At 45.5% G+C, this 24299-nt stretch overlaps 4 protein-coding genes across 15 annotated transcripts in view; 1 reads left to right on the forward strand and 3 right to left on the reverse strand.

Moving 5' to 3' along the window:
* Nucleotides 1-1546: 1546 nt before the first annotated feature.
* Nucleotides 1547-4080, reverse strand: si:ch73-256g18.2 (small integral membrane protein 36). 3 transcript variants are annotated; one of them, XM_058069310.1, is made up of 3 exons: nucleotides 3495-4080; nucleotides 1947-2466; nucleotides 1547-1875 (listed from the first exon to the last, which is right to left on the reverse strand). In XM_058069310.1, exon 1 carries the CDS (start codon nucleotides 3877-3879, stop codon nucleotides 3565-3567), a length of 315 nt encoding a protein of 104 aa, XP_057925293.1. In that variant the 5' UTR covers nucleotides 3880-4080; the 3' UTR covers nucleotides 1547-1875; nucleotides 1947-2466; nucleotides 3495-3564. The 3 variants fall into 3 exon arrangements, with proteins under 3 accessions (XP_057925293.1, XP_057925292.1, XP_057925291.1); XM_058069309.1 differs by having other exon boundaries at nucleotides 1547-2466; nucleotides 3495-3956; nucleotides 4056-4072; XM_058069308.1 differs by having other exon boundaries at nucleotides 1547-2466.
* ankfn1 (ankyrin repeat and fibronectin type III domain containing 1) overlaps nucleotides 1645-24299 on the forward strand; it is a 64880-nt gene continuing 42225 nt past the window's right edge. The window contains exons 1-11 of one of the 9 annotated variants that reach the window (XM_058069289.1): nucleotides 1645-2492; nucleotides 2572-2638; nucleotides 5569-5630; nucleotides 12471-12694; nucleotides 13990-14066; nucleotides 15440-15516; nucleotides 15595-15739; nucleotides 17191-17723; nucleotides 22691-22796; nucleotides 23353-23550; nucleotides 23645-23851. In XM_058069289.1, coding sequence (XP_057925272.1) covers nucleotides 22726-22796; nucleotides 23353-23550; nucleotides 23645-23851 — 476 coding nt within the window. In that variant the 5' untranslated portion in view covers nucleotides 1645-2492; nucleotides 2572-2638; nucleotides 5569-5630; ... (4 more) ...; nucleotides 17191-17723; nucleotides 22691-22725. The other 8 variants (XM_058069290.1, XM_058069292.1, XM_058069291.1 and 5 more) reach the window with 8 other exon arrangements.
* On the reverse strand, nucleotides 8958-10978 carry LOC131126600 (transmembrane protein 100-like). Its single transcript, XM_058069307.1, has 2 exons — nucleotides 10759-10978; nucleotides 8958-10644 (listed from the first exon to the last, which is right to left on the reverse strand). Exon 2 carries the CDS (start codon nucleotides 10613-10615, stop codon nucleotides 10166-10168), a length of 450 nt encoding a protein of 149 aa, XP_057925290.1. The 5' UTR covers nucleotides 10616-10644; nucleotides 10759-10978; the 3' UTR covers nucleotides 8958-10165.
* On the reverse strand, nucleotides 17038-23433 carry LOC131126598 (uncharacterized). Of its 2 annotated transcripts, none has more exons than XM_058069304.1 (6): nucleotides 22195-23433; nucleotides 21309-21521; nucleotides 21083-21170; nucleotides 17620-17711; nucleotides 17388-17552; nucleotides 17038-17306 (listed from the first exon to the last, which is right to left on the reverse strand). In XM_058069304.1, exons 2-6 carry the CDS (start codon nucleotides 21485-21487, stop codon nucleotides 17129-17131), a joined length of 702 nt encoding a protein of 233 aa, XP_057925287.1. In that variant the 5' UTR covers nucleotides 21488-21521; nucleotides 22195-23433; the 3' UTR covers nucleotides 17038-17128. The 2 variants fall into 2 exon arrangements, with proteins under 2 accessions (XP_057925287.1, XP_057925286.1); XM_058069303.1 differs by having other exon boundaries at nucleotides 22075-23432.

Raw genomic sequence — 24299 nt, forward strand, 5'->3', positions numbered from 1 at the left:
TTGCTACAGCAGACGCCAGGATCCGCAACAAGCTGGCAATGGTCGGGATCGTTATATTTACCGTCATTTGAACCACAAACACGTTTTGACGAGCTTTGTAGTAAACGTGCGCAGCTATGTGCTTGCAAGGATGGTCAATTCCCAGGGCACTGAATCAGTTGCAACGGGACTGTTCAGGTCTTAAGAGGTTTTGCAGGTTTTGTTAAATCCTGGACAGCTGTAGTCTGGTAGACAAAGACAAGATAGGACAGCTCTAGTTTGGTAAGGGATAGAACAAAGACTAGATATGACCGACAGTGACTACATAGGACAGCTCTAGGCTGCTAAGGAATAACACAGACGAGATAGGACAGCTCCAGTCTGGTGAGGGATAAGACAGCTTTAGGCTGGTATAAGGCATAAGACAAAGACTATATAGGACAGCCCTAGTCTGATGAGAAATAAAAGACTAAGACAGCTCAAGTTTGGTAAGGAATGAGACAAAGACTAGATAGGACAGCTCTAGTCTGGTCAGGAATGAGACAAAGACTAGATAGGACAGCTCTAGTTTGGTAAGGAATGAGACAAAGACTAGATAGGACAGCTCTAGTTTGGTAAGGAATGAGACAAAGACTAGATAGGGCAGCTATAGTTTGGTAAGGAATGAGACAAAGACTAGATAGGACAGCTCCAGTTTGGTCAGGAATGAGACAAAGACTAGATAGGACAGCTCTAGCTTGGTAAGGAATGAGACAAAGACTAGATAGGACAGCTCTAGCTTGGTAACCTGTTTACGGCCTTCTAGATACACTTTTTAACATGATTAGAGCCCTCCAGATATTAATTAACACCCCTATAGTCACCTTTACAATCCTATTACCTAATATAGTAATACTGCAGTATAGTAACACGTTAGTATTGTGAGAGTGTGTACTCTGCCTCTCGCCCAGAAACAGCTGGGATAGGCTCCAGCGGCATACAAAGTGGATGGAGCGGTACATCACAAAGCTGACGTGCAGGCCTTTGATTTTTACTATATGTGGCCCCTCGCTGGGAAAAGTCAGGTCACCCTGCCGTCCAATCATGACGCGGCACTAAAAACCAGTTTTTGAGGTGGAATAGGAGCCAAAAGTCCACCAAAGAGCGCATAAGTCAAAAAAACATCAAAACAGAACGTTGTGATCATCAGGGCGTTTAATTCATTTCCTGCTTTCGGAATCTTCCAAACGACTCCCCCCATGATGGGGGTCATCCAGAGGTCATTTAGCAGTTGAAATGTAAGACATACAAGAAGTGTGAGGTCGTGCGTCAACTTCGAAGGTCACCTGGAACCACTGAACGCAACCCAGCGGCAAGATCCGCGGATGATGTTTTCGCCGAGATTACGTTTGACGTCACGGTCAGACGGAACCGCCGCTCGCCTTTTTGCCCCCCCCCCGCTGAGGTTCGCGTGCGGCGGCGACGGCTCATGTAGCCGCTCGGTGTTGACAAGCCGAGGCTTACGTAACCCCCCCCCCCCCCCCCCCCCCCCCCCCCATGACAAAAAAAGCAGCACAAACACATAATACACGGTGCTAATACTCTGCGTATAATCCACAAACATGGAATATGGGAGCAGGCGGATAATTGTGCAATTCCTATTATAGATGAGGAGCGCTGGGCTCTTTTACGTAAGAGGATTTGTCCCTCTGAGGCCTCGGTGGCACGAGTCCTCCAAAGAGCGGCTGGCGTCGGCGTCTGGGCCAATGAGCACGGAGGAGGACAGGCTGGTCTTTTTGGTGGCTTCGGGAAGAAGACGGATTAAGCTGCTCACTGCGGACCGACGTGGAGACCGAGAGTGTCCATCAGAAACGCTTCCATGGGCCTTCACGTGTTTCAACTTCATATGGGAACATTCTGGACCAAGACGGGAAGAAAATGGGAATTCTTTGGATTCAGAGAAGTAAATACGGGAGTTATAAACTTACTATTCGTGGTAGCTTTGTTTTGATGAGCTAGCTAGCACGTGTCAGGAAACAAAAAACTGCTAACACAGCTGGGATAGGCTCCAGCACGCCCTCCACCCTCGTGAGGATACGGGTAGAAAATGAATGAACTGCTAACTTAGGGTGAAGATATTATTTGTTAAACTTTCACATATTAGCGTTAGCAAACAACAAAGTCCTAGTTGTGTTTATCATGAAAAAAAAATACGCTTTTAAAAGCGCCCACATTTCCCCAAATAAACGTTCACGTCCAGATATGGTCACTTCCTGGTCCAAACAACCAATCAAATCCACGTCCAACGAGTGACAGGAGCAGGCAAACGTCCATGACGCTTCACTTCCGGACTGCTCGGTCACGTGAGCAGTTGGCCAGCAGGTGAATGGTCCCAAAGCGCGTGTTGGGGGCGGGGTCTTCACTGATTGGCTGCACCTGCAGTTGAACACCGTTGAAGGGAAATTTGGAATTTGCGGTAAATGTGTTTTCGGCAGATGAGCTCAAAGCCTGGAAGACAAGTATGGAGGAACACAGTGAGTGAAGTTGTAGTGTCGGACGTGTATTTACTTCTTAAAGCTAGTTTGTTCTAGAACGTCTTTTCCCATGTTGCAGGGATTAGCTCAGCTCCTCAGCGACGCACATACAACTGCCAAGACACCCGGTAGTACTCCAAAGGAAGGTATGACGTTTTTCAGTGTCGCCTTATGTCATAAAAATGTCATTAAAGTCACTCAACTCACTTGTTAGCTAGCTCGCAGGCTAATAGCGAGCTAATGTTAGCTTCACTAGACTCACTTCGTAGCTTGCTAGCGGGCTAATAGCGAGCTAATGTTAGCTTCACTAGACTCACTTCGTAGCTAGCTAGCGGGCTAATAGCGAGCTAATGTTAGCAGCTAGCAAGCCTCGAGTCGACCTCTTATTGCACAGCTCGGTGTGAAAAGCGTTTAAATGGTTTGGAATGAGATCTGAGAAATTATGTAAACATTGTAAAACCTCCGTGGGTGTGGGGGGTGGGCAGGCATGTTAAAGCTGTTCATGCGTGTTAAATACAACTTTAATATGTTCCCAGCATGATCATGTGAATATATTTTGGAGATGGGAGACTTTCATTGATTCAAAGAAATAGAAATGCAACTCAAGCAGTCTTTTTTTCTTTCTAGTTTATCCCAATTTCATATTTGAAATGCTAATAAAGCAATTCAATGTCATTTTGACACAGCTGACAGGAATAATATTTTAAAAAAAAAAACAATAACATCATAATAATGTGAAGTGTATGTGCTAAAGTATGATGATTACGCACATCTGTCACAATGAGAGTTCAAATGTTGTTTTTATTTATTAAACATTAGAAGACATCCATATTGTGGCAGCAAATACGCAGGTTCGATTGCCATCACTTCCATTCACTGAAAGTGTGTGTGTGCTCCAAATTGGTCCTGATGCTGCATCAGCTAATTTGTTTCCCTGGCAACCGCCATCATCACAGGCTTACTTGGACGTGTTTGTTAGTTTTAAAATAAACAAACTCTTACCCGCCGTGCACCAGCCAAGGCCGTTTAACGATTTAAAGGTCCGGGGCCGCCCCTGAACCCTCCCCGGTCCTCACACCAGCGTGCTCCGCTTCTCACGCTCCCCCCTGTCGCGGCTCAGGTCGGGCGTCTGCAGCTCGGCCGTGTGGTTGGGCTCATATCGAGCGGAGGCAGGCGAGTTCTGCATGACCACCAGGCGGATTGGCGACTGGCTGGGCGGCGGCGGCGCGTTGTCCGGGGCGTACTCCTTGGTGGGGTCTTTGCCCCGGCAGTCGTACAGGATACAGGAGATGAGGAAGACCAGGAGCAGGATGACATAGCTGGCCACCAGGATGATGAGGTTGAGGGTGACGGGGTCAATCTCCAGGTAAAATTCCATGAAACCCATGCTGACGCTTCATATCCACGGCCGACGAGCGGCGGCGGCGGACGGGGTGGGGCGAAGAGGTAGCGAGTGCTGGACAGCTGGCGGGAGGAGAGAAAGAGCAAGAGATGAAATGAGAGGGATCAGGCAGCGACAGCCGGCCAGGCTGGATGGGAATTAATCCTCGCTGCTCCTCCAACCTTGAATTCTACCGACCAATGATTAAAGCTGCTCAGTTTTAATAACTTAAGCCACGTTTGGACCCGGCCAAGTCCGCGCCCGGGGCCCCGCATCCATGTGGACACCAGCGAGAGGACACACTCCAGCGTCGCTTTGGTGTCGGCCGTTGAGTCACGTGACTTTTACATCAGTTAACATCAGCATGGTCCTCGCTGGTGGGGGCTGCTCACGGGAATCAAACGACAGCGGAGATTCCCTTTTCCTGTGGAAAATCATCTCAATCCAGTTCATCCGTTCATTTGTTTTCCATGCTGCTAGTCCTTACCAAACATTCCCACCCACATTCATACCGATGGACAATTTGGAGTTGCCAGCTAACATTTTTGGAATGTTGAACGTTTTTGGAATGGGGCAGGAAACCGGAGTACCCGGAGAAAACCCACCCACCCACGCACGCACGGAGAGTACATGCTAACGTCACACAGAGATACCCTAGCGGGAAGTCCAACCCAGGTCTTCCCAATCTCCTGACTGTGTGGCCGACATGCTAACCACTCGCGGGCCACACCTAAAAATATGAAAGAATAATTTTTCATGTAACTATATTCTAGCATTTAGCAAAAGACTCTCCATATTTGTTAAAGAATCTTCTCCCACAAATCCATCAAAGTCCTCATCTTGTGTATCTGAATAGAACAGCGTCTTATAGCGAGGAAAATGCAGTAGTTTGTTATGCGTGATATTGTATGTTAACCAAGGCGGTGTATGGAAAAATTAGGCCAAATTTTGACCCCCAAAAATCTTCGGAAATCGTACCATTTTTGGAAAAGCAACTTTTGACTGTACAGGACTGGTTAGCTAGTCACTTAGCATACTGGTCTTATTTTTGTACCGCAGTGGTTTTGGTTTTGGTCTTGGAAAGATTTGGTTAGTACACGTTTCGGTTGGGGCTTCACAGCGGTCGAGTGGTTAGCGTGCAGACCTCACAGCTAGGAGACCAGGGTTCAATTCCACCCTCGGCCATCTCTGTGTGGAGTTTGCATGTTCTCCCCGTGCATGCGTGGGTTTTCTCCGGGTACTCCGGTTTCCTCCCACATTCCAAAAACATGCTAGGTTAATTGGCCACTCCAAATTGTCCATAGGTATGAATGTGAGTGTGAATGGTTGTTTGTCTATATGTGCCCTGTGATTGGCTGGCCACCAGTCCAGGGTGTACCCCGCCTCTCGCTCCATGACAGCTGGGATCGGCTCCAGCACCCCCCGCGACCCTCGTGAGGATAAGCGGTAGAAAATGAATGAACGTTTTGGTTGGAGTAATGATGCTAACCAAGGTTCCTCCTCCCCCTCATGTCAGCCAATCGGATTCCCGTTCGAGTGTGCCTCCTCGTTGTGGTCTGCCTGAGACTGAGCCGACTGCAGCCAGTTCCTGATGTCTGAATGTCTTTCATTAAGAAAAGTGGTGGGGCGAATTAGGAGCACATGTTCTTGTCACAACCACCAGATCTTTTCTTTTCTTTTCTTTCTCTCCCAAAGGCCACCTCCATGTCTCCATGTGACGGCTTCATTGATGAGGAGGCTTATTGTTGAGAGGAAAGGTCGGTGCATCTCTCATTAGCACGGGCTAGCATCTGTTCTGCATCAGTGAAACACATCATGTTGTAGAATAACATCTGCAGGAAGTAGCAACACCTAAATGCACGTCCTCACCAGCAGATGGTCAGCACCTGCAGTGGAGAAGGTGGGATTGAAGTCACAATTATTGATGATGATCGTTTCATTATTACATTTTTTTATTTTTTTGGGGTGGACTCCTCCTATTTATTATGTTTATTATCAATGTGTATTAATATTTTCATTTATTTAAAATTAGAATTTATTATGGTAAATAATACATGTTGATGCCAAATATGAACAAATGCAAATGATAAACAAAATAATTTATCATTAATAATATCACAAATGAAGAAATAAAAATACAAATGTAATATAAAAAAAATAAAAGTAGTAAAATATCAATAGATTTTGTTGTGTTCAAATAGACATTGTAAAAATAAATAGTTAATAATAATAATAAAAATAATAATAAAATAATAATAATAATAATAAAAATAATAGAGTGAATATTAGACTTTAAAAGAGGGTAAGAGAGAACAAGCTGAAATTAAAAACTTAAAAATTCCATTTTAGACATTTTGGATCACACCGGTGCAAAAGCGGGCCGCCATTCTTTTCAAACACAATGTGAACTTCCTGTGTCGGGGCAGGCGGGCGGCGCCCGAGCACACACAAACGGGGCGTTGAGGTCCTCCCCGCCGCTTCAACCAGCGTCAAGTAAATCCGTTAGCACATGAGGAGATGAAAGAAGCAGATGTGGAGAAAAGGGAGTGAAGGAAGTGCCTCTCCCAGGGTGAAGGGACCTTGCGGGGGCCTGGCCGCCATGGTGGCCCTCCTCCAGGGCTCAAAGCGCCGCACAGACGGCCCTCCACCGCCGCCGTCGTCGGGAGGTCTCACTCCGATCCAACGTTGCACGCTGATAAAGTTAACGTGAGGAAGTTTAACAAGAATGACCTTTGACCCGACAGGCCGTCGTAGCCGGCAGCGTGACGGGACGTAAACAAAGATGGAAGGACGACTGCGATTGGCTCACAAGTCAGGACGTTAGGACGTCAAAGGTGAAGTGGCGGGTGTGGACGAGCGGCAAACGCCTTCCTGTTCTCCAGCTGATCCTTTTTCATCCCGCCGACTGCCAGCCGCTTTGCGTGCCAGGCCTTTTCCGCCCGGGAGTCAGGGGTGTGATTAGCGTGAGGGGTGGGAGGGTGGGGGTCGGGCATTGAGGACACCGCCACCGTGCAACACCTTATTCGCACTTCGGGAGTCAGGAAGGGAGGGGAAGGATGGGATTTCCCCTCACAAAGAATCCATGCTGAACACACTTCAGGAATCTTTGAGTTGATTCCAGGGATGCTCCCATCATCCATGAGTGAGATGGGCCGACACCGCCACAACTCACTGGATCAACTCTTTTTAATGTATTTATGATGAGTGGTGTTTTCCAAGGCCCCCGCAGCTACTAAGTGGTTGGGCCCCCCTTAGCAGCAACAACTGCAATCAAGTGGAGTATCTTTCCAAAGCTCTTGGGTATCATCGAGATGTGTCTTGATTTTCTTTTTGTCCAGCAGCGGTCTTGGTCTTGGAACCATGCCATGCAGGCCGTTTTTGCCCGGTGTCTTTCTTCATGTCATGAACACTGACCTTAACCCTTAGATGCACGAGTGACTGGACCCTACACTCTTCCATAAGTGGGTCAAAAATGCGTTTTGATGCCAATTTTGCCATTTTGGTTAGGAATAATCACTTGATATTTAGTATTATATTTAGCTTCATTTATTCCTGACAGCCAAAGTTGATAAGAATCAAAGGTTCCTATTGGATTCCATAGAAAATGCATGCAGGTCATTTTTGACCCACTTATGGAAGACAAAAATTATAGAAAACAAAACTTTCTTAAAATGTATGAAATGTGAATGACATATCAAAAACATGTTTTTTGAGGAATACCTTGAATATGAAATTATTTTTTAAAAATGTCATTAAAGATATTTCAAGAAAACAACCTGACCGGGTCATTTTTGACCCACTTTTAGAAGGTTGGGGTAGTAACACAAAAACAAAAATTTCTTAAAATGTATAAAAGGTACGTTAAAAATGTGAACGGCATGATATCAAAAACATGTTTTTTGAGGAATACCTGGAATATGAAATGATAAAAAATGGTAATTACAGTAAACCTCGGATATATATCGGACTCGGATATATCGGAAATTCGCTCACAACGGACAGATAAAAAAGAACCAATTTTTCTGTAATGCATTTCCAATAAAAATTCATTGCATATATCGGATTTTTTATAACGGATTTCGCCTATTTCGGACAAAATCTCCAGTCCCGTTCCAATGCATTTCCATTAAATTTCCCTCGCATGTATCGAATGGCCGCATCGTGGCGCTCCGATTCGCCGAATCGTGACAGGCCGCTATACGACGTCATTTGCAGCGTTAAATCCGCTAAATCCGCTAAAAACGCTAAATCCGATTTACGCATATACCGGATATAAATCCGATATATGCGTAAAACGGACATTTTCCGGTATACGCATATAACGGATTTCGCTTATATCGGACAAAACCAGTGGGAACAATTGAATCCGATATATCCGAGGTTTACTGTACAAAGATATTTCAAGAAAACAACCTGACTGGGTCATTTTTGACCTATTCTTGACCCACAAGTGAGGCCTGCAGTTCTTTGGGTGTTGTTGTGGGGTCTTTTGTGACCTCTTGGATGAGGAATGTTCACCACTGTTCCATGTTTTGGACATTTGTGGGTAATGGCTCTCACTGTGGTTGGCTGGTGTCCTAAAGCTTTAGAAGTGACTTTCTCGCAGCAATACGGGACAAAGTGTGTCCCATGACTGTTCGGTACGAGATGTGTCATTTTCTTGGCAACCCCATGTGACTCAGCAGATGTCGGATTTTCCCGCCACACGCTGATCGACTTTGAAAGGCGTTTAACGGCATACGCCAATCAAGTGTTTTTTTTGGTAAAACGGCCAGTCGATTGGAGCATACTTGATTCTGTTTGGGCCAAAAATCTGCAAAGGTGTAATAACTGTAATACACCCCCACCCCCCCCAACCCCTGCCCCTCGACTAAAAAACACACACACATTCCCATGCATGCTGCCCTCGGGTAAGGATAAAGTTAGCCCACTAGCAGTGACAATGAATTGTAGCCGCTACCCGTCACTGACAACCCCTCAGGACCCCCCCCCCCCCCACCCTAACTATAATTTCATGTTGCTAGGCAACGTCAAAACATGAGAAAATACAGCAGCTGTCTGCAAGGATGACGCTGCAGTTGGGTTGTTATGACTTTATTGGTACAAAACATGAATAAATACGGCGGTAAAGACATTGCAGTGCATTCATTTCACATTTCTCAATTAAGGATTGATTATTTTTGGCATTTGTGCGTGTATGGATTAAAAAAAGAGGGTCGCCAGCGTTAAGGCTAAAGATGATACATGATAAATGTGACTAGCTTTGCATCTCTTAAGAGGTTTTGTCAATTCATCAACAATTGAAAGTACCGTTACTCTCTACACTTATTGCTCGTTAGCAGCAGTAAAACATTTAGCATCAACACTTATTGAGCTGTCGTCAACTAGCATATGGACGCTAGGTAGTTTATTTACAGTTGGTCCGAGGCCTTCAGCTGTATTGTCCACACCTGTCAGACGTAGCATCAGAAAATAAGGGAAATTATCCGGGACAATTTGGGGGAAAGAATCTGGGAAATTTTCTAGAAAAATTATGGTAAATGAGGGAAAATAAGCACAACTTCCCAAATGTAGGAAATTTTAAAAAATGAGGTTAAATGAGGGGAATTTTCAGGGACGATAATGGACGTTTTCCAGAAAATAAGGGCAATAGGGAACATTTTCACAAAAAAATGAAGGAAAATAAGCGGAATTTTCCAGAAAAACTGAGGGAAAAGTAAGGAAAAATATCCAGGAAAATAGGGAAACTTTCTGGGAAAATGAGGAAAAATAATGGGAGTTTTGGGAAAAAACCTGGGAATTTTTCTAGAAAAATTATGGTAAATGAGGGAAGATAAGCACAACTTTTGAGGAAAATGTAGGAAATTTTAAAATGAGGTTAAATGAGGGGAATTTTCAGGGAAAATAAGGGGAATTTTTCAGAAAAAATAAGGGAAAATTTCTTCAAAATAAAAAAATTCCGACCTGTCTCCGATGACATACTAAAAAATGCAAAAAATGTGTGCAGTTGGGTTGTGGCAGGAACTGGTGTAAAGACTGGACCGCAGACTGGCGCAACAGTGTTATTTTACCGGCATGTTTTTATTTTGAAGGCCCGATTTTACTGGCTACGGTATGTGTTACGCCATGTTGCATGATTGTCGCTGTACTGGCAGAGCTGGAGAGGATTTTTCCCCCTGGAATTTAAAATAAGGGAAATGATAAAAAGGTGAGGGCACCGGGAAGGAGAATTTCGGAAGTTTCTCGGTGGGAACGGAAGGTTGACAGGTGTGGCGTTGGCATTGAGCGTCCATCATGTCTCGCAGTACCCCTGACTGACCACAAGGGCGGCCCGGCTCTCCCTCCTCCTGTCCCTCTTCCTGCCGAGTCGAACCCTCCAGCAGATGGCGCTGGATGCCAGCAGGCCCAGTCCGGCCGCCAGCAGGACCAGCCCCAGCACGGAGATGGTGGAGCCGTGGGAGTTGAAAGTGTAGGCCACCGTCGTCACCACCACGCCGGCGATGAGCACCACTATGCCGAACGGCACCGTGCAGCGGTAGCAGGACATCTCGGCGCCCCCGGTGGCGGCGCTCAGCTGGGCCTCGTTGACGTGCGGGACTTGGGTCGTCGCGACCACCGCCTGATCCTTCCTGGGTTTGTCGCAGCCGAGCTTCTCGTAGGAGAACGACATGGCGGCGCCGGATGGAAGCCGGGTGGCATCTTCAGGGAGGACCATCTTACTAGCCAGGAAGAGGTGGGCCATCTTGAGCCCCTCAGCCAATCACAGAAGAGCTGGTGATCAGCAGATACGATACAATCTTGAAGCTCAACTCAAAAGTAGAAAAAGTTAAGATGATTTTTTTAAAAAGATGATCCTCTCTCTGGAGGGAAAAAGAAAGAACTCACGACTCAAGTCTTCCGCTCTTCATCACGTCCAGAAGAAACCCGAGCGTGGTCCTCCTCGGCAAGTAGCCTCTACAGGTCGACCTGCATGGTCCTGACTGCAGCAGTGGATGTACGGGCAGGACTATCAATAGAAAGACGGGGCACCCCCCCTCGTCTCCTCCCTCTGCACCTCCTACTCAAGCAAGCAGGAAGACTTTAACTCCTTCCTGCCTTCAATGCGCCGCTTCAACGCTTCTGCTTCACTTCAACTAGCAAAGCCGGCGCCAACACATTTGCGGGTCGGGCTGCCGAGGCGATCATGTGATTGTTGTTTATTTCTCATCACGCATGAGCTGTTATGATGCGTGTCACGCTATCCGAGCTTTCTTTGAGGGGTTAAAGTCAAGACGCAACAGGATCCATGTTCAGGTTACTGAACCCAGCTGGGAACATCTGGCCTTGTTCGCTTTTTCTTTTCTAAATGTTGAAATCCTCAACAGGTTCCGCTGTTGCATGGAGCTCGGGGGTGGGTGGAGGGTCAGTGATGGGGAGACCCGGTGAGCCTTTTGATCCGGAGTGAGGGGTCGACCCCCCCCCACCCCACCCGGGGGTCAAACAGCTGCCATGCACGGAGGCCTCATGTTCACGGTGTGGATTTCACAATGAATGAATCAACGTCCGAGGACGAGCGCTGAATCGTTTCCTTCCCGGATCCATTTCTGGGCGGAGGATGCTGTTGGTGTCTCTGTGGAGACGCCGTCCCCGCTTCCTGTGTACAACAGATGGTCGGGGGGGCTGGACGTGACGTCACAGTTTGTCCTTTTGAATTGTTTGTACTCCCGGCACAAAGTTGCTGCTACTTTCCCACCGTAGAAACACAGCCAGACCTCTTAGACTCTTAGACTCAAGTCGAACACCACAACTTTGGGCGAAACATTTTGAGAATAAAGTCGGGAATTTACCAGAAAAAAGTCACTACTTTACAAGTTAAAAAGTCTTACATTCATGACAGTAAAAAAAAGTTGTAATATTACCTTCCCCCAAGGCCAAAGGTCACATAAGTCCCCCCTTTTCATAGCTGTCTCAGGCAATGCCTGTTACTACGGAATATTAAAAATGTAAGAATAAAGTCATAAATTTTACAGACTAAAGTCATAAATGTATACAGTAAACCTCGGATATATCGGATTCAATTGTTCCCACTGGTTTTGTCCGATATAAGCGAAATCCGTTATATGCGTATACCGGAAAATGTCCGTTTTACGCATATATCGGATTTATATCCGGTATATGCGTATATGGGATTTTATCCGTTATAAAAAGGCACTTCCTTGACTATGTTTCCAATGTACCTGGACGCACAGGCAACGCTGCAAACGCTGCAAATGACGTCGTATAGCGGCCTGTCACGATTCGGCGAATCGGAGCGCCACGATGCGGCCATCCGAGATATGCGAGGGAAATTTCATGGAAATGCATTGGAACGGGACTGGAGATTTTGTCAGAAATAGGCGAAATCCGTTATAAAAAATCCGATATATGCAATGAATTTTTATTGGAAATGCATTACAGAAAAATTGGTTCTTTTTTATCTGTCCGTTGTGAGCGAATTTCCGATATATCCGAGTCTGATATATCCGAGGTTTACTGTATAAGTTGTACATTTACAAGAAAAAAAAGCTTTGCCCAAAAGTTTGGGCACCTGTGGTAATTTTCAAGATTTCATCTGTCAGGTTCCACTCTTGAGGAACATGGTGAGGAACTGGAAGACCACAGGAACAGGTCCAGTTAAGGAATCTCAGATAAGCAGAGGCCAAGGATAGTGAGAACAGTCAACTCAACCCACAGACCAGCTCCAAAGACCTCCAACATGATCTTGGCGCAGATGGTGTCACTGTGCATCCTTCAACTACTCAGTGTACTTTGGACAAGGAGAAGAAGCCTTTCGTCACTTGAGGTACGCTAAAGCACATTTGGACACGGAATAAGGTGCTGTGGAGTGATGAAAGTCAAATGGAGTTATTTGGACATACCAGGGGCGTACGATATACATGGCGGACGAAGAACACAGCATTCCAAGACAAACGCTTGCTACCCACAGTAACATTTGGTGGTGGTTCCATCATGCTTGGGGGCCTGCGGGGCCAGTGCAGGTACTGGAAATGTTCAAGTTGAAGGTGGCATGGATTCCAGTCGGTATCGGCGGATTCTCGCCAACAATGCTCAAGAATCTGTGATTATGAGGGGTGCCCAAACTTTTTCATACCACTCTAAGGCCCTCTTTTTGTAGCTGTCTCAGGAAATGCCTGTTGCGATGGAGTATTAAAATCTGAGATTTCAAGAATAAAGTCACAAATGTATGACAAAAAAAAATCCTAATGTTATGATATTAAAGTTCTACATTTATGAGAAAAAACTGGTATCTCCGTATGTTACGGGCATTTCCTGAGACAGCTATGAAAACGGGGGATTTATTTATTACCTTTGGCAAGGAAGGAGGAAGTGAGAAGGGCCAGACATGCTCATTTGTTCACTTCATAGTAACACTTTATTCCCAAAATATGACAACTTTTTTCTTGTGAATTTACAACTTTAGTAAATTTACAACTTTATTATTGTAAATTGATGTCAAATCTCAGATTTTGGTTTAAGAGGCACCAGGAATGATACTGTACTTATTTATATTCATATGCTTTGCTTCTCGGACATTGTTCAACATGTTGCATCATGGAAAAACTGCTTTTTTGGCAAACGTTTGACAACTGCGCTCCCAAAGCAAACATTCTTCTTCTGCTGCTGCAAAGACTTTGCAGAGTGTTTGTAATACAAGAAGGAACAATGTTTTCCGAGCTGGAAATATCAAAGTATGAAAGTGAACGACAATTGCGTCACCGTTCAGCTTTTTAAGCATTTTAAATCATAAAAATGTCAAAATGAGCTAGAATACAAATACCAGGCAGAAGAAGCATTCAAATTGTGAATGTAGTGTTTTACATTGGACACTAGGTGTCAGTAAGTGTTCGGCATCAGATTTAAATAGTTAAAAAAAACAGCACCGCTGTAGGAGCCATAACCAAAGACAAGCTAAAACTCAGCTCGGAACCTTCCATGCATCTGTCCGCCCACCATTAAGGTCTGCTAGGGAACGCATTTAATGTGACACACACGAACAGGAGTTTTCTTCAGGGCTAAATGTCTTATTTGCTCTTATTATGTCTACTATATTACATCTTTTTTCCCGCATATCCCCAGGGTCATGGACGTATGCTGGAGCCTATCCCAGCTGACTTTGGGCGAGAGGCGGGGTACAACCTGGACTGGACCGGTTTGTAGGTCTAATATGTATTATTTTCTCTGATTATGTCGCCTGTATTGGGTAATGCAAATTTAAAGGTGACTATAGGGGTGTTATGTCATGTCTAGAGGGCTCTAGTAATGTTACAAACTCTATTTAGAAGATTGTAAACATGTTTTCTGTGGCTTAGGTCTTATTTCGATCGTTAACTCGCCTATATTGGGTAATACAAATGTAAAGGTGACTATAGGGGTGTTATTTTATGTCTACAGGGCTCTAATAATGTTATAAACCATATTTAGGTTTTGCAAGTCTAATATGTCTTATTTTCTCTGATAATGTAGTCTATATTGGGTAATACAAATGTAAGGTGACAATAGGGGTGTTATTTTATGTCTAGAGGGCTCTAATAATGTTATAAACCATATTTAGGTTTTGCAAGTCTAATATGTCTTATTTTCTCTGATAATGTAGTCTATATTGGGTAATACAAATGTAAGGTGACTATAGGGGTGTTCTGGGGTGTTCTGGAGCGTGTCAACGTCAGGCCAGCAGGAGCGTTTGGACTGGGGCTGGAGGAGACAGGCGTGTGTCAGAAATAGATATTTTTATGGACGTGTCAGTTACTTTTGTGCCATCATTTTTTTTCACCATTCTCTGGTGGCCGTGGGACTTGACCCCCTGCAAAAATCAGAGTTCCACTAAAAAGACAGCGACGCAGGATGTGAGGCTGTCAGTGTGATGACATTGTTGATATTATTGGGGGCGAAGGAAAGTCAGGAAGTTGGCAGAGGAAGCAATGAGCCAAAGAGTGACAGGATGTCACAGACGGCTCAAATCAAGAGCTCATAAGTTGCATGAATGTGATGACAAATGGCTATTTTGGACTTTGTTTGTTTGGGTTCAAAATACCTTGAAAAGTTCGAAATGGATTGGGATTACATTTTCAGGGATGGGTCTGGATCCAGGAATTCCTTAAAGGATTCTTTAACATCCTGAAATAGGACCAATTTCGACATTTGTGCGTACAACTCCACACAAAAACGGTCGGACACTTGGAAAAAAAATGCAAAATGTCTGCGCTCTCCAAGTGCGTCTTTTAGAGTTTAGCTTGTTTAATATATATATGTGTGTGTATAATATACTCTTGAGCAAAATGTTCAGTGCAAAATTGCAATAAAAAAATTGCAAACAAATAGCATTTTGCACTGTTGGATCTAAAGAAGCTTCATATATAGAGCATCAAAATGCAAAAAGAAGAAATTGGGGTGAGACAAAAAACATTTTGTGTTGTTTTATTTCTATTTGGGGGGGGGGGGTCATGAGTATATACTAAGGATGATGTTCACGAAAATAATATTTGTATTGAATATGTCCCAAACCTAACCAGAATGGGTTCCCTTACAGTTGTGCACAACCCTGGTCTTGGCGTGTTTGGACGGTCAGCCTGCTAAAGTCTCCTGACATCTAGTGGTGGTTCAGAGGTGATACAGCTTTTCATTTTTATGGGCCTGCAAAGCATGCTATTATCCCTCATGCCTATTACATTGTATTCTGCCCAGCTAACGATGGACAACCAATCACTAGAAATGTCTAGATTGCGACTGTGTCCCTCACCTGGCTTTGGGATCTGCTGGACAAGGTAGGGAACTCTGCTGTCCTTGCGACCCAACCTCGGAAAGAAGAAGATGGATGGATCGGTGACAAGTAAGGACGTTTGTCCCTTTTTTAGATAAGATATGCCTTTATTAGTCCCACAAGGGGGGGAGGGGTTCAGGTTTGTGAACACCATACCATAGTGCTGAACTTCTTATTACACTGTGATGTTTGTAAAGTCAATGTTGGTCTCCTTCAAGTGTTTTGAACATTTCATTTGCTTTTTCAACATCACAGCATGCCTTTTTACACTTGTGTGATAGGTTTGTCCCCCATCGCATTTCTCAAGTGTTTTCACATTTGTGTCGCCGTTTTTTTTGGCTTTTTATGACATCACAGTATACACGAGTCCTCTATTTTGCAGTTATTTGTATTTTACATGGATAAAGCACAGCTAATCTGGTCTGACTGGAGCCTGTCTGGATCTGCTTCCCGTCATGGCGGCCAAAGGTGTTCTCGCAGAATTAGGTGTTTAGCATTTCTTCATGGTTTGGCTTATTTTGTACTCTGTGGGAGGGTCCTAGGACTTTTACTAGGAATTTTGAGTAGTGCTGATATTTTGATTCAATACGATACCAATCGCTGTTTGTTTTGTTGGTATTTTTTTAGCCCAATAAAACAATGGCAAACATCTGAAATCAACTGATATGCCTTGATCCTCAAGATGGAATATGTTTATTATACAGGACTCCGGTTTCCTCCCACATTCCAAAGACATGCTAGCTTCATTGGCCACTCCAGATTGTCCATAGGTATGAATGTGGGTGTGAATGGTTGTTTGTCTATATGTGCCCTGTGATTGGCTGGCCACCAGTCCAGGGTGCACCCCGCCTCTCACCCAAATACGAAGATAAGTGCCATAGAAAATGGATGGATGGAAGATTTAGCACTTTAGCAGCCATCTGTAGAAACAAGCAAGTTATGGCCAGACCAGACTGAAGTTTATTATCACATCTTCACATTGACACAGGGTTACATCAACAATTAGAGTGGAACTTGTTCATGAGCGTCAAACCTAAAAGTAACACCAGCATTTCATTTCAGCTCAGGTCAAAGTTGACATGACATAATCGGGCTTAGCATTATTATGTATGATGTAATACTGTATGCTTGTATTTATATTTATTTGACAGAAAGTCTCGGACAGCCACGTTGCTAATGCTACATGCTAACATTAAAAACGTCACCGTACGGGACTCGGGGAGCGGGGTCTGGAAGCGCGGTGGTGGTGTCCCGTGTTGGTAGCCATCAGCGGCCTCCTGAGCCTCATGTCCTCCTGAAGCCCCCCAAGATGGCGTCCAGGGTATTGAAGGCACTGTAAAATTCATCTTCCGTTTTAGCCCCTGGAAATTCAACACACCAACATTTCACGTTCATTCCAGTGTCACAACAACATAGCAGCAGTTCAACGCTCGGGAATAAAGCTGGCTCGGACAAACGCTATGTTTCGATTTGCTGCGCCGGATGCAAGAACCTCCAAAAACATCTTTTGTGTGTTTTAGTGTGGGCGCACAACCCCCACTTACCAACCAACGAGATGGACCCTGAGGAAAAGACGGATGCCGTCATGCCAGGTCGAAAGTTGTACTGCAGCGCAGGAAACAGCTCCGGTTCGTAACTAGTGAAGGACAAACACACCCGAGAAGGTCAGCAAGGGCTCGGCAGGCTCTCCTGTGCCACGTCACCGATGTCAGCTGACCTGCAGTGGTCTTGGTGGGCCAGGAACAGATCCTCCAGGTTGATTGGGAAGGTTTTGCAAGTGCCTCCTATGTTGAGAACCTTGAAGTCCAGAAAGCGGACCGGGTAGCCCAGCTTGAGGACTTTGAAGGCAAACTTCCTGGCGGCGACCCTGGACTCCTCTTCGCTGCGAGACAAACACGTTCAACGACGGCCCAACGCCTTCGAGCGCAGACGGACACGCACGGACTGACCTCTTGGCTCCTGTGCAGAAAAGGATTCCCGACTGGAAGATCCTCGCGGTGGTCTGGGGCTTCCTGATCTTCATGACGAGCGACTTGAAGACCTGAAATGGAAGGTGAGTTTTAAAGTGAATATTTGGGGGCAGCAGGGACGACGTCCATTATTTTGAATGCAAATTGTTGCAGTACTGTGTTGCAGTACCACATTGTTTCCTCAGGGGGCAGCAGTCACAGTTACAGTCCGTGAGAATATAGTGCCAAATGTATTTGATTTCAAAAGTTCAACTAACACTAACAGTCCGATTAAAGGCTCTGATTTTTTTAAAAAGAACATTAAGAAATATATGCAAGTAATGGGACACATATTTGGACTAAAGCCGTCAAAAATACATTTATACATGCTGTGGTCGTGCAGTAACAGGCACATTGACGATAACATGTAATATGCTAACAGTATTTTGCCGTATTTTAAAACTTACCGGAACTTATTTCTTGGGCGTATTGATTTCACACCACCCATAGCAACAACCGTTACTTCCGTCAACAGCAACAGCACAGAAAGCCGGTGTTTGCTAGCTACTACTACCCATGGCCGGTTTGGTGAGGGCTACCTCCACCACCTCCACCACCACCGACTACTTTGTGGATCCAGAACATTAGCTTTTTTTAGCCTGAATATACGGAGGATGAGATACAGGATTTAGAAGCTGATTGACCAAGAAAGTGAAACGTTAGACCAGACCGGCAACGAGAGAGTCTGGACCGGCACGGCGTAAAATGTGGAGGCTGCCAAGCCATACCGGCAGAAAGGAAGTGTTGGTGCTCTTTCTGAGTCACACACGGTGTTGCCGGCGATGGGAAGGTTTCGTCTATATGGCGACGAGGACATTTAATTGCGTCAAAAGACGGCATCATAACGAACGAAGGAGAAAAAAGAGAGGAGAAGACGCCCGAGGTCTGCTGGACCAGACGGACAACAGTCCCTCCAGTAAGTATTTGATTCCCATTTTAACATTCCCATACACATAGTAACACATATTAACGTCCTGGCCATTTTTAGTCCATCTGGCCGTGTACAAACAAAACATGGGGAAAGGTGTCCTATCGTATTGATTTGGAGTGGGCCCGTTGCCTCCCTTTTAACGTTTTAAATTGACATAAAATTGCGTAAATAAATAAATTTGACATAAAATATTCCTATTCACCTTGAGGGCTTTTATTTATTTTGAATGCTTTTAGCTATCTATCTTGTGGCAACCAACCAGCTTGTGCTGCAGTACCAAATTGTTCCTCAGTGGGCAGCAGTGAGCTGATGGGGAAACCCGCAAATGCTTAACAAGTTGCACCCGTGAGTCAGTGAAACCCGACTCTTCTTCGATTACCCGAGTCAGTGAAAGAAGAGTGTTGTGTCTCATGTCAAGCACCTGTGAGTAAGTGAAACTCTATAGTCATAAAAACTCAATGAGCCTTTGTTGAGTACCCGAGAGTCAGTCAACCACCAGTCTTTTTACCTCTGAATCAGTGAAAGTGGAGTCGTTCAAGTCTTTGTCAAGTACGAGTGAGTCAGTGAAATTCAAATCTATGTCGAACACCTTTTGAGTCAGTGAAATGAGAACTGACGGTCTTTTTACCCGTGAATCGGTGAAACTGGACTCGCACAGGTGTTTGTCAAGTACCAGTGAGTCAGTTAAACTGGAATATATGTCAAACACCTATGAGTCAGTGAAATGAGAACCACCAGTCTTTTTACCCGTGAATCGGTGAAACTGGAGTCGCTCAAGTCTTTGTCAAGAACGAGTGAGTCAGTGAAATTCAAATCTATGTCAAATACTTGAGTCAGTGAAATGAGAACCACCAGTCTTTTTACTCGTGAATCAGTGAAACTGGAGTCGTTCAAGTCTTTCTCAAGTACAAGTGAGTCAGTGAAATTCAAATCTATGTCGAACACCTTTGAGTCAGTGAAATGAGAAGTGTCAGTCTTTTTACCCGTGAGTCAGTGAAACTCGAATCTCTCTGAGTCAGTGAAAAATTGAGTCTTCGAGTACCTTTGAGTCAGTAAAACTTTTGAGCAACTTTGAGTCAGTGAAACCCAAGTCTTCATCAAGTATCCAAAGTCAGTGAAACTAGAGTCACATACCCATGAGTCTTTATCAAGAACCAGTGAGACAGTGAAACACTTCTGTCTTTGTCAAGCAGCCATGAGTCAGAGAAAGTCAATGAATCTTTGTTGAGCATAAGTCAGTGAAACTCGAATCCAGTCAATGTGGGGCACTTGTGAGTCAGTAAAACTCAGTTTTAGTATTTGTCAAGCGCCTGTGAATCAGTCCTAATCGAGTCTTCACCAATGTTGTCGGTTACCCGAGAACTGGAGTCTTTGTCAAGTACCCATGGGTGTTCATCAAATTTGTGAGTCTTCATCACATGCCAGAGAGTCATTGAAACTCAAGTCTTGTCAACGACTGATGAAACTCTCGAGTCTTCGCTGATGTGAGCTAGTAAAGCTTGAGTCTTTGTGGAGCACACAAAAATCAGTGAAACTCCCGAGCACCCAAACACCCGAGTCAGTGAAAATTTGGTCTGTCTCGAGTCTTCACCTACACGAGTTAGTTAAACTCGAGTCTTTAAGGAGTGCCCACATGTCAGTGAAACTCGTAAGCACCCGTGAGTCAGTCAAGTACCTAAGTCAGTGAAACTCAAGTCACTCGAGTCTTTGTCAAGTACCTGTGAGTTTGTGAAACTAGAGACAGTCGAGTCTTTGTCGAGCACTTGTGAGTCAGTCGTGAGTCGGTGAAACTCTGCAGGCACCCCAGAGTCAGTGAAACTGGACTCTTTGTTGAGTACCCGAGTCAGTAATACTGAGCGCCTATGAGTCTTGATGTCGAGTCTTTTCCGACTTTAGTAAAATTTGAGTCTTTGGAAATAGTACAATTTGAGTCTTTGTAAAGTTAAGTCTTTGTCGAGCCACTGTGAGTCAGTGAAACTCGAGTCTATGTGGAGCAACTGTGAGTCTGTAAAACTCAAATCTACGTCAAACACCCGTGAGTCATTTGAGTCTTCATTTAGTACCCCAGTGTCAGTGAAACTCAAGCCTTTGTCGAGCACCTGTGAGTCAGGGAAACTCAAGCATCCATGAGTCAGTAAAACTCGAGGCCTTTTTAAGCACCTGTGAGCCAGTTAAACTAGAGTCTTTGTCGAGTACCACTAAGTCGGTGAAACTCACGGGCTGCAAAGTGAATCGTTTGGTTTGCGGAGTCAGCGCTGCAGCTCCCGGCAGGAAAGGGAACGGTGAGTTGATTTGTTCCCTTTTCCACAAGGCAAATACATTGATACAAATGAAGTTAAGAGTTTTTTACTTTGAACGAGTTAACCCAGACCAGTACCAGCGAGTCATAACTGGCGCATCTCTATTGCCTATTCAGTAAAAGTGTCAGTAAAAGGACATTTAAGGTACTTGGTTAAGTTCTAGTTCCCATACCGTTGATAGATGTTGCACGTTCCAGGAATTGCGAGCAATGAACTCCAGGTCCAGATCACAACCCAGCTTAACAGATGATGTGACGTTCCTGCACACGCACGCACGCACACACACACGCGCACACACACACACACACACACACACAGAGCGAGCACGTATTATGCAAAAAAAGCTGCAAACTTCAACACCGCAAGCGGCAACAAAATGAAACGCATCGGCAGCCTACTGAATCTGCGGGCCGGTTCGCGGCTTGGCCGTCCAGCGGTGGCTCGGGACGCGTGCGGCGGCCGGGGGAGCCGGGGGCACCGCCGCCGCCGCCGGAGGCGGGGGGCCGACGACCACCGGCAGGAAGGAGGTCATCGGGCGAACGGCAGTCCCGGCGGGGGTCCTGCAGATGGCCTGCATGGCCAAAGGCCTGCGGACCCTCTCTGAAACCGGTCTGCTTTCCAAGGCCACAAACATTTCGAGCGTCGGCAGGAGAACTTGTATAAGGTGTGTGTGTTAATGGCGTGCACGAGGACCTCCGCCTATGTTTTCAATGCAGACCACCGCTCACGAATTCGTGTCCGTTGGTGGCTCACAAAGACGTGATGCCAAACGCCGGGTGACGAGCTGTGAAGTCACCCCCACGTTTATTGCATTGTGGGCTTATGTAACGCACAGGGCCATTAGATAATAAGTTCAGTTTCAGTTAATGGCAGGGCTCCCAAACGGTATTCAAATACAACGCCAAGTGACATTTAAACACAATCGAGCATCGAACTGCAGGGCTCTGCAGGCTAATACTTCAAATACTTCACTCATGACCTTGCGCCATACACTCTTTATTGCAGTACTTGAAACACTTATCCACTGTATCTCCCCGAAAACCCACCGTAGAAGCTCGATTGTATAATCTTGTATAATTACATTTTATAATGTGTATAATTATGAAACATTGCACATAATATATATTTATTATATATATTCATATGTAATAAATATCGTTTTACCTCCAAATTCAGTCTTAAGCCACACAAACAGGCCTCACGTCGACCGTCTTGTAAGATTGGTGCACAATCAGCAGAAGTCATGTACTAATAACCACGGTTATTAGTCAAATATGTACACACCTTCTTTCCTTCCTTCCTTCCTTCCTTGCTGTCTTATCAGTGGTATTTTATTCCAGCATCTTCAAGACAACCCCAGTGAAGGAAACGCGTTGCTCGTTCTGCTCTTCGCATTCTATCTACTCTTTCTATTTCATCTTCCTTTCCGTTAATTTCCCAACTTGTACTCTCTTTTTTTGGAATACTCTCTTTTTGGAAGTGTCCTTCCTCTTTCCACCCCTCCTTGTATCTGCACGTTTGCACCCTCCCTTTGAGTAATTCACTTCCTTGAGATTATCTAACTTCATATAAACAACCCCTGTCTCTATTCGGGCGACTTTACGCCCTCGGTCCAGTTCGAGGGGGCTTATCCGGTCCATTGTGGGCCCGGCGAGTGCTCTTGCGAACAGTATTGGACCGTGGCCGCGCCCCCAGATGTTGTCCTGGGCGTTCGTGCGGCGATGCACCGCAATGAAATGTGAGCCTGCTCGGTAATTTTGGGATGTTTTACTCGGGGCAGGACAAAAGACACGTTAGCAGGCCCGGCCGGAGCAGATGTTGGAGCTCCGGGGAAACAAGAGGAAGCGACAAGAAGAAGGACGCCGAGGAAAGGAGACTCCCGGACGGTAAGCTTTAAGAGACGCTGACACGACGCGACGCTTTGACAAATCCGCTAGAAACGTTGCACATTTAAATGTCAAGCTAGCTTGTATGTGTGTATGGGGGGGCGAAAGGTTTTGAAAGTTCTGTTGACTTGCACTCCGACCGGACGTTCGTGTCTCTTATCAATCCTAAGCACCTGTCCTCCAGACCAACCATTTATTACCTTCGCCAGCTAACTTGTCTTAACAGGGCAGCGCGGATTTAACGAGACGTTTGAATGGCAACGGCTTGCCCCAACAAACTTTGCCTCAAAAGTGTTTGCTTCCCGTTCCATTCGAAGCAGGTGAGGCTGGCTAACGAGCAAATGTCAGTTAACCAGCAGCAGTTAACAGTTTTAGCTAAGTAGCAACTCATTCGTTTCATTGCCTGCCTCCACACTCCCCCCAAAATGAGCTAAGATAAACTACGTGGACGTGGAAATACTTGATTACAGGGCAGCATATTGACATAATATGTCATATTTTGTCAGCTAAAAAAAAAAAAAAAACTAGTCACATAAGTTGTACTTGTCCTCAAAAGTGTTTGGTGCAGGACATTGAGCAAGCTAGCAGCTAGGTGTTCTGTCTGGGGGTCCTCACAGATATGGCCCAAGATGTCCGTGGATTCTAATCATTCCAATCATTCCTGCGTGCTGGTGCCATCGCGAGACTCCAGGATTTCCTGTGCCTTCCAAGCAGCCGATGAGAAAGATGACGTCCCTGTGGTGGGAGAGGAGAGGTGAGACGACATTGGGGGGGGCAAAGCAGTGACCTGATGTCCAATGAGGGTGATTCGGCACTTCCCGACTGACCAAGCTTTGTCCCCTTGGTAGTGTTTTGGAGATGCTGAGCTGTTCCAAGTTCTCCGACTTGGAGACATGGCTGTGCATGCCGTCCTCGATGCTTCTGCCCAGACTCCTGGACTCCACCCGCACCTCCTCGTCGTCCTCGTCCATCGGCGCCGCGTCCAACTGCTCCTCCTCCTCAGCCTCCTCCGCCTGCCGCCGCTCCACCTGCAGTGATGGAGACATGGCAGACAGGTAATGCAGGAAGGCCCGTGGCTTGAATGTGTCTTTTCAAAGCGAGACAAAGAGCTCCCGGACTGATGGGCTGCACTTGATAAGTGGACTTTTGATTCCTCTCCTGTTGCACACGGCCAGTAAGCCAACACCCTGATCGCCACTCAACACTCGCAGGGACTTTTTCCTTTCGTCAAACGACTTTTATTTACTGGGTTTTGTCTATTTGCTGCGGTAAAACGTGTCTTTGTGCGATGTTGACTTGGACTTTATTTACTGGGTTTTGTCTATTCGCTGCGGTAAAACGTGTCTTTGTGCGATGTTGACTTGGACTAAACTCCTGGATGTAGTCCTGAGGAGGAAAAGGAAGGGGAGCTGTGAGCAAAGGTCGTGGCGAAGTCGCAGCTATGTTGTCTCAGAGGCCAGGTAGGAGGAACGCTTTGTTTCATTGGTGTCTTTGCTTTGACTT

This window comes from Doryrhamphus excisus, chromosome 3, assembly GCF_030265055.1.
Source record: "Doryrhamphus excisus isolate RoL2022-K1 chromosome 3, RoL_Dexc_1.0, whole genome shotgun sequence".
Taxonomy (NCBI): Eukaryota; Metazoa; Chordata; class Actinopteri; order Syngnathiformes; family Syngnathidae; genus Doryrhamphus; species Doryrhamphus excisus.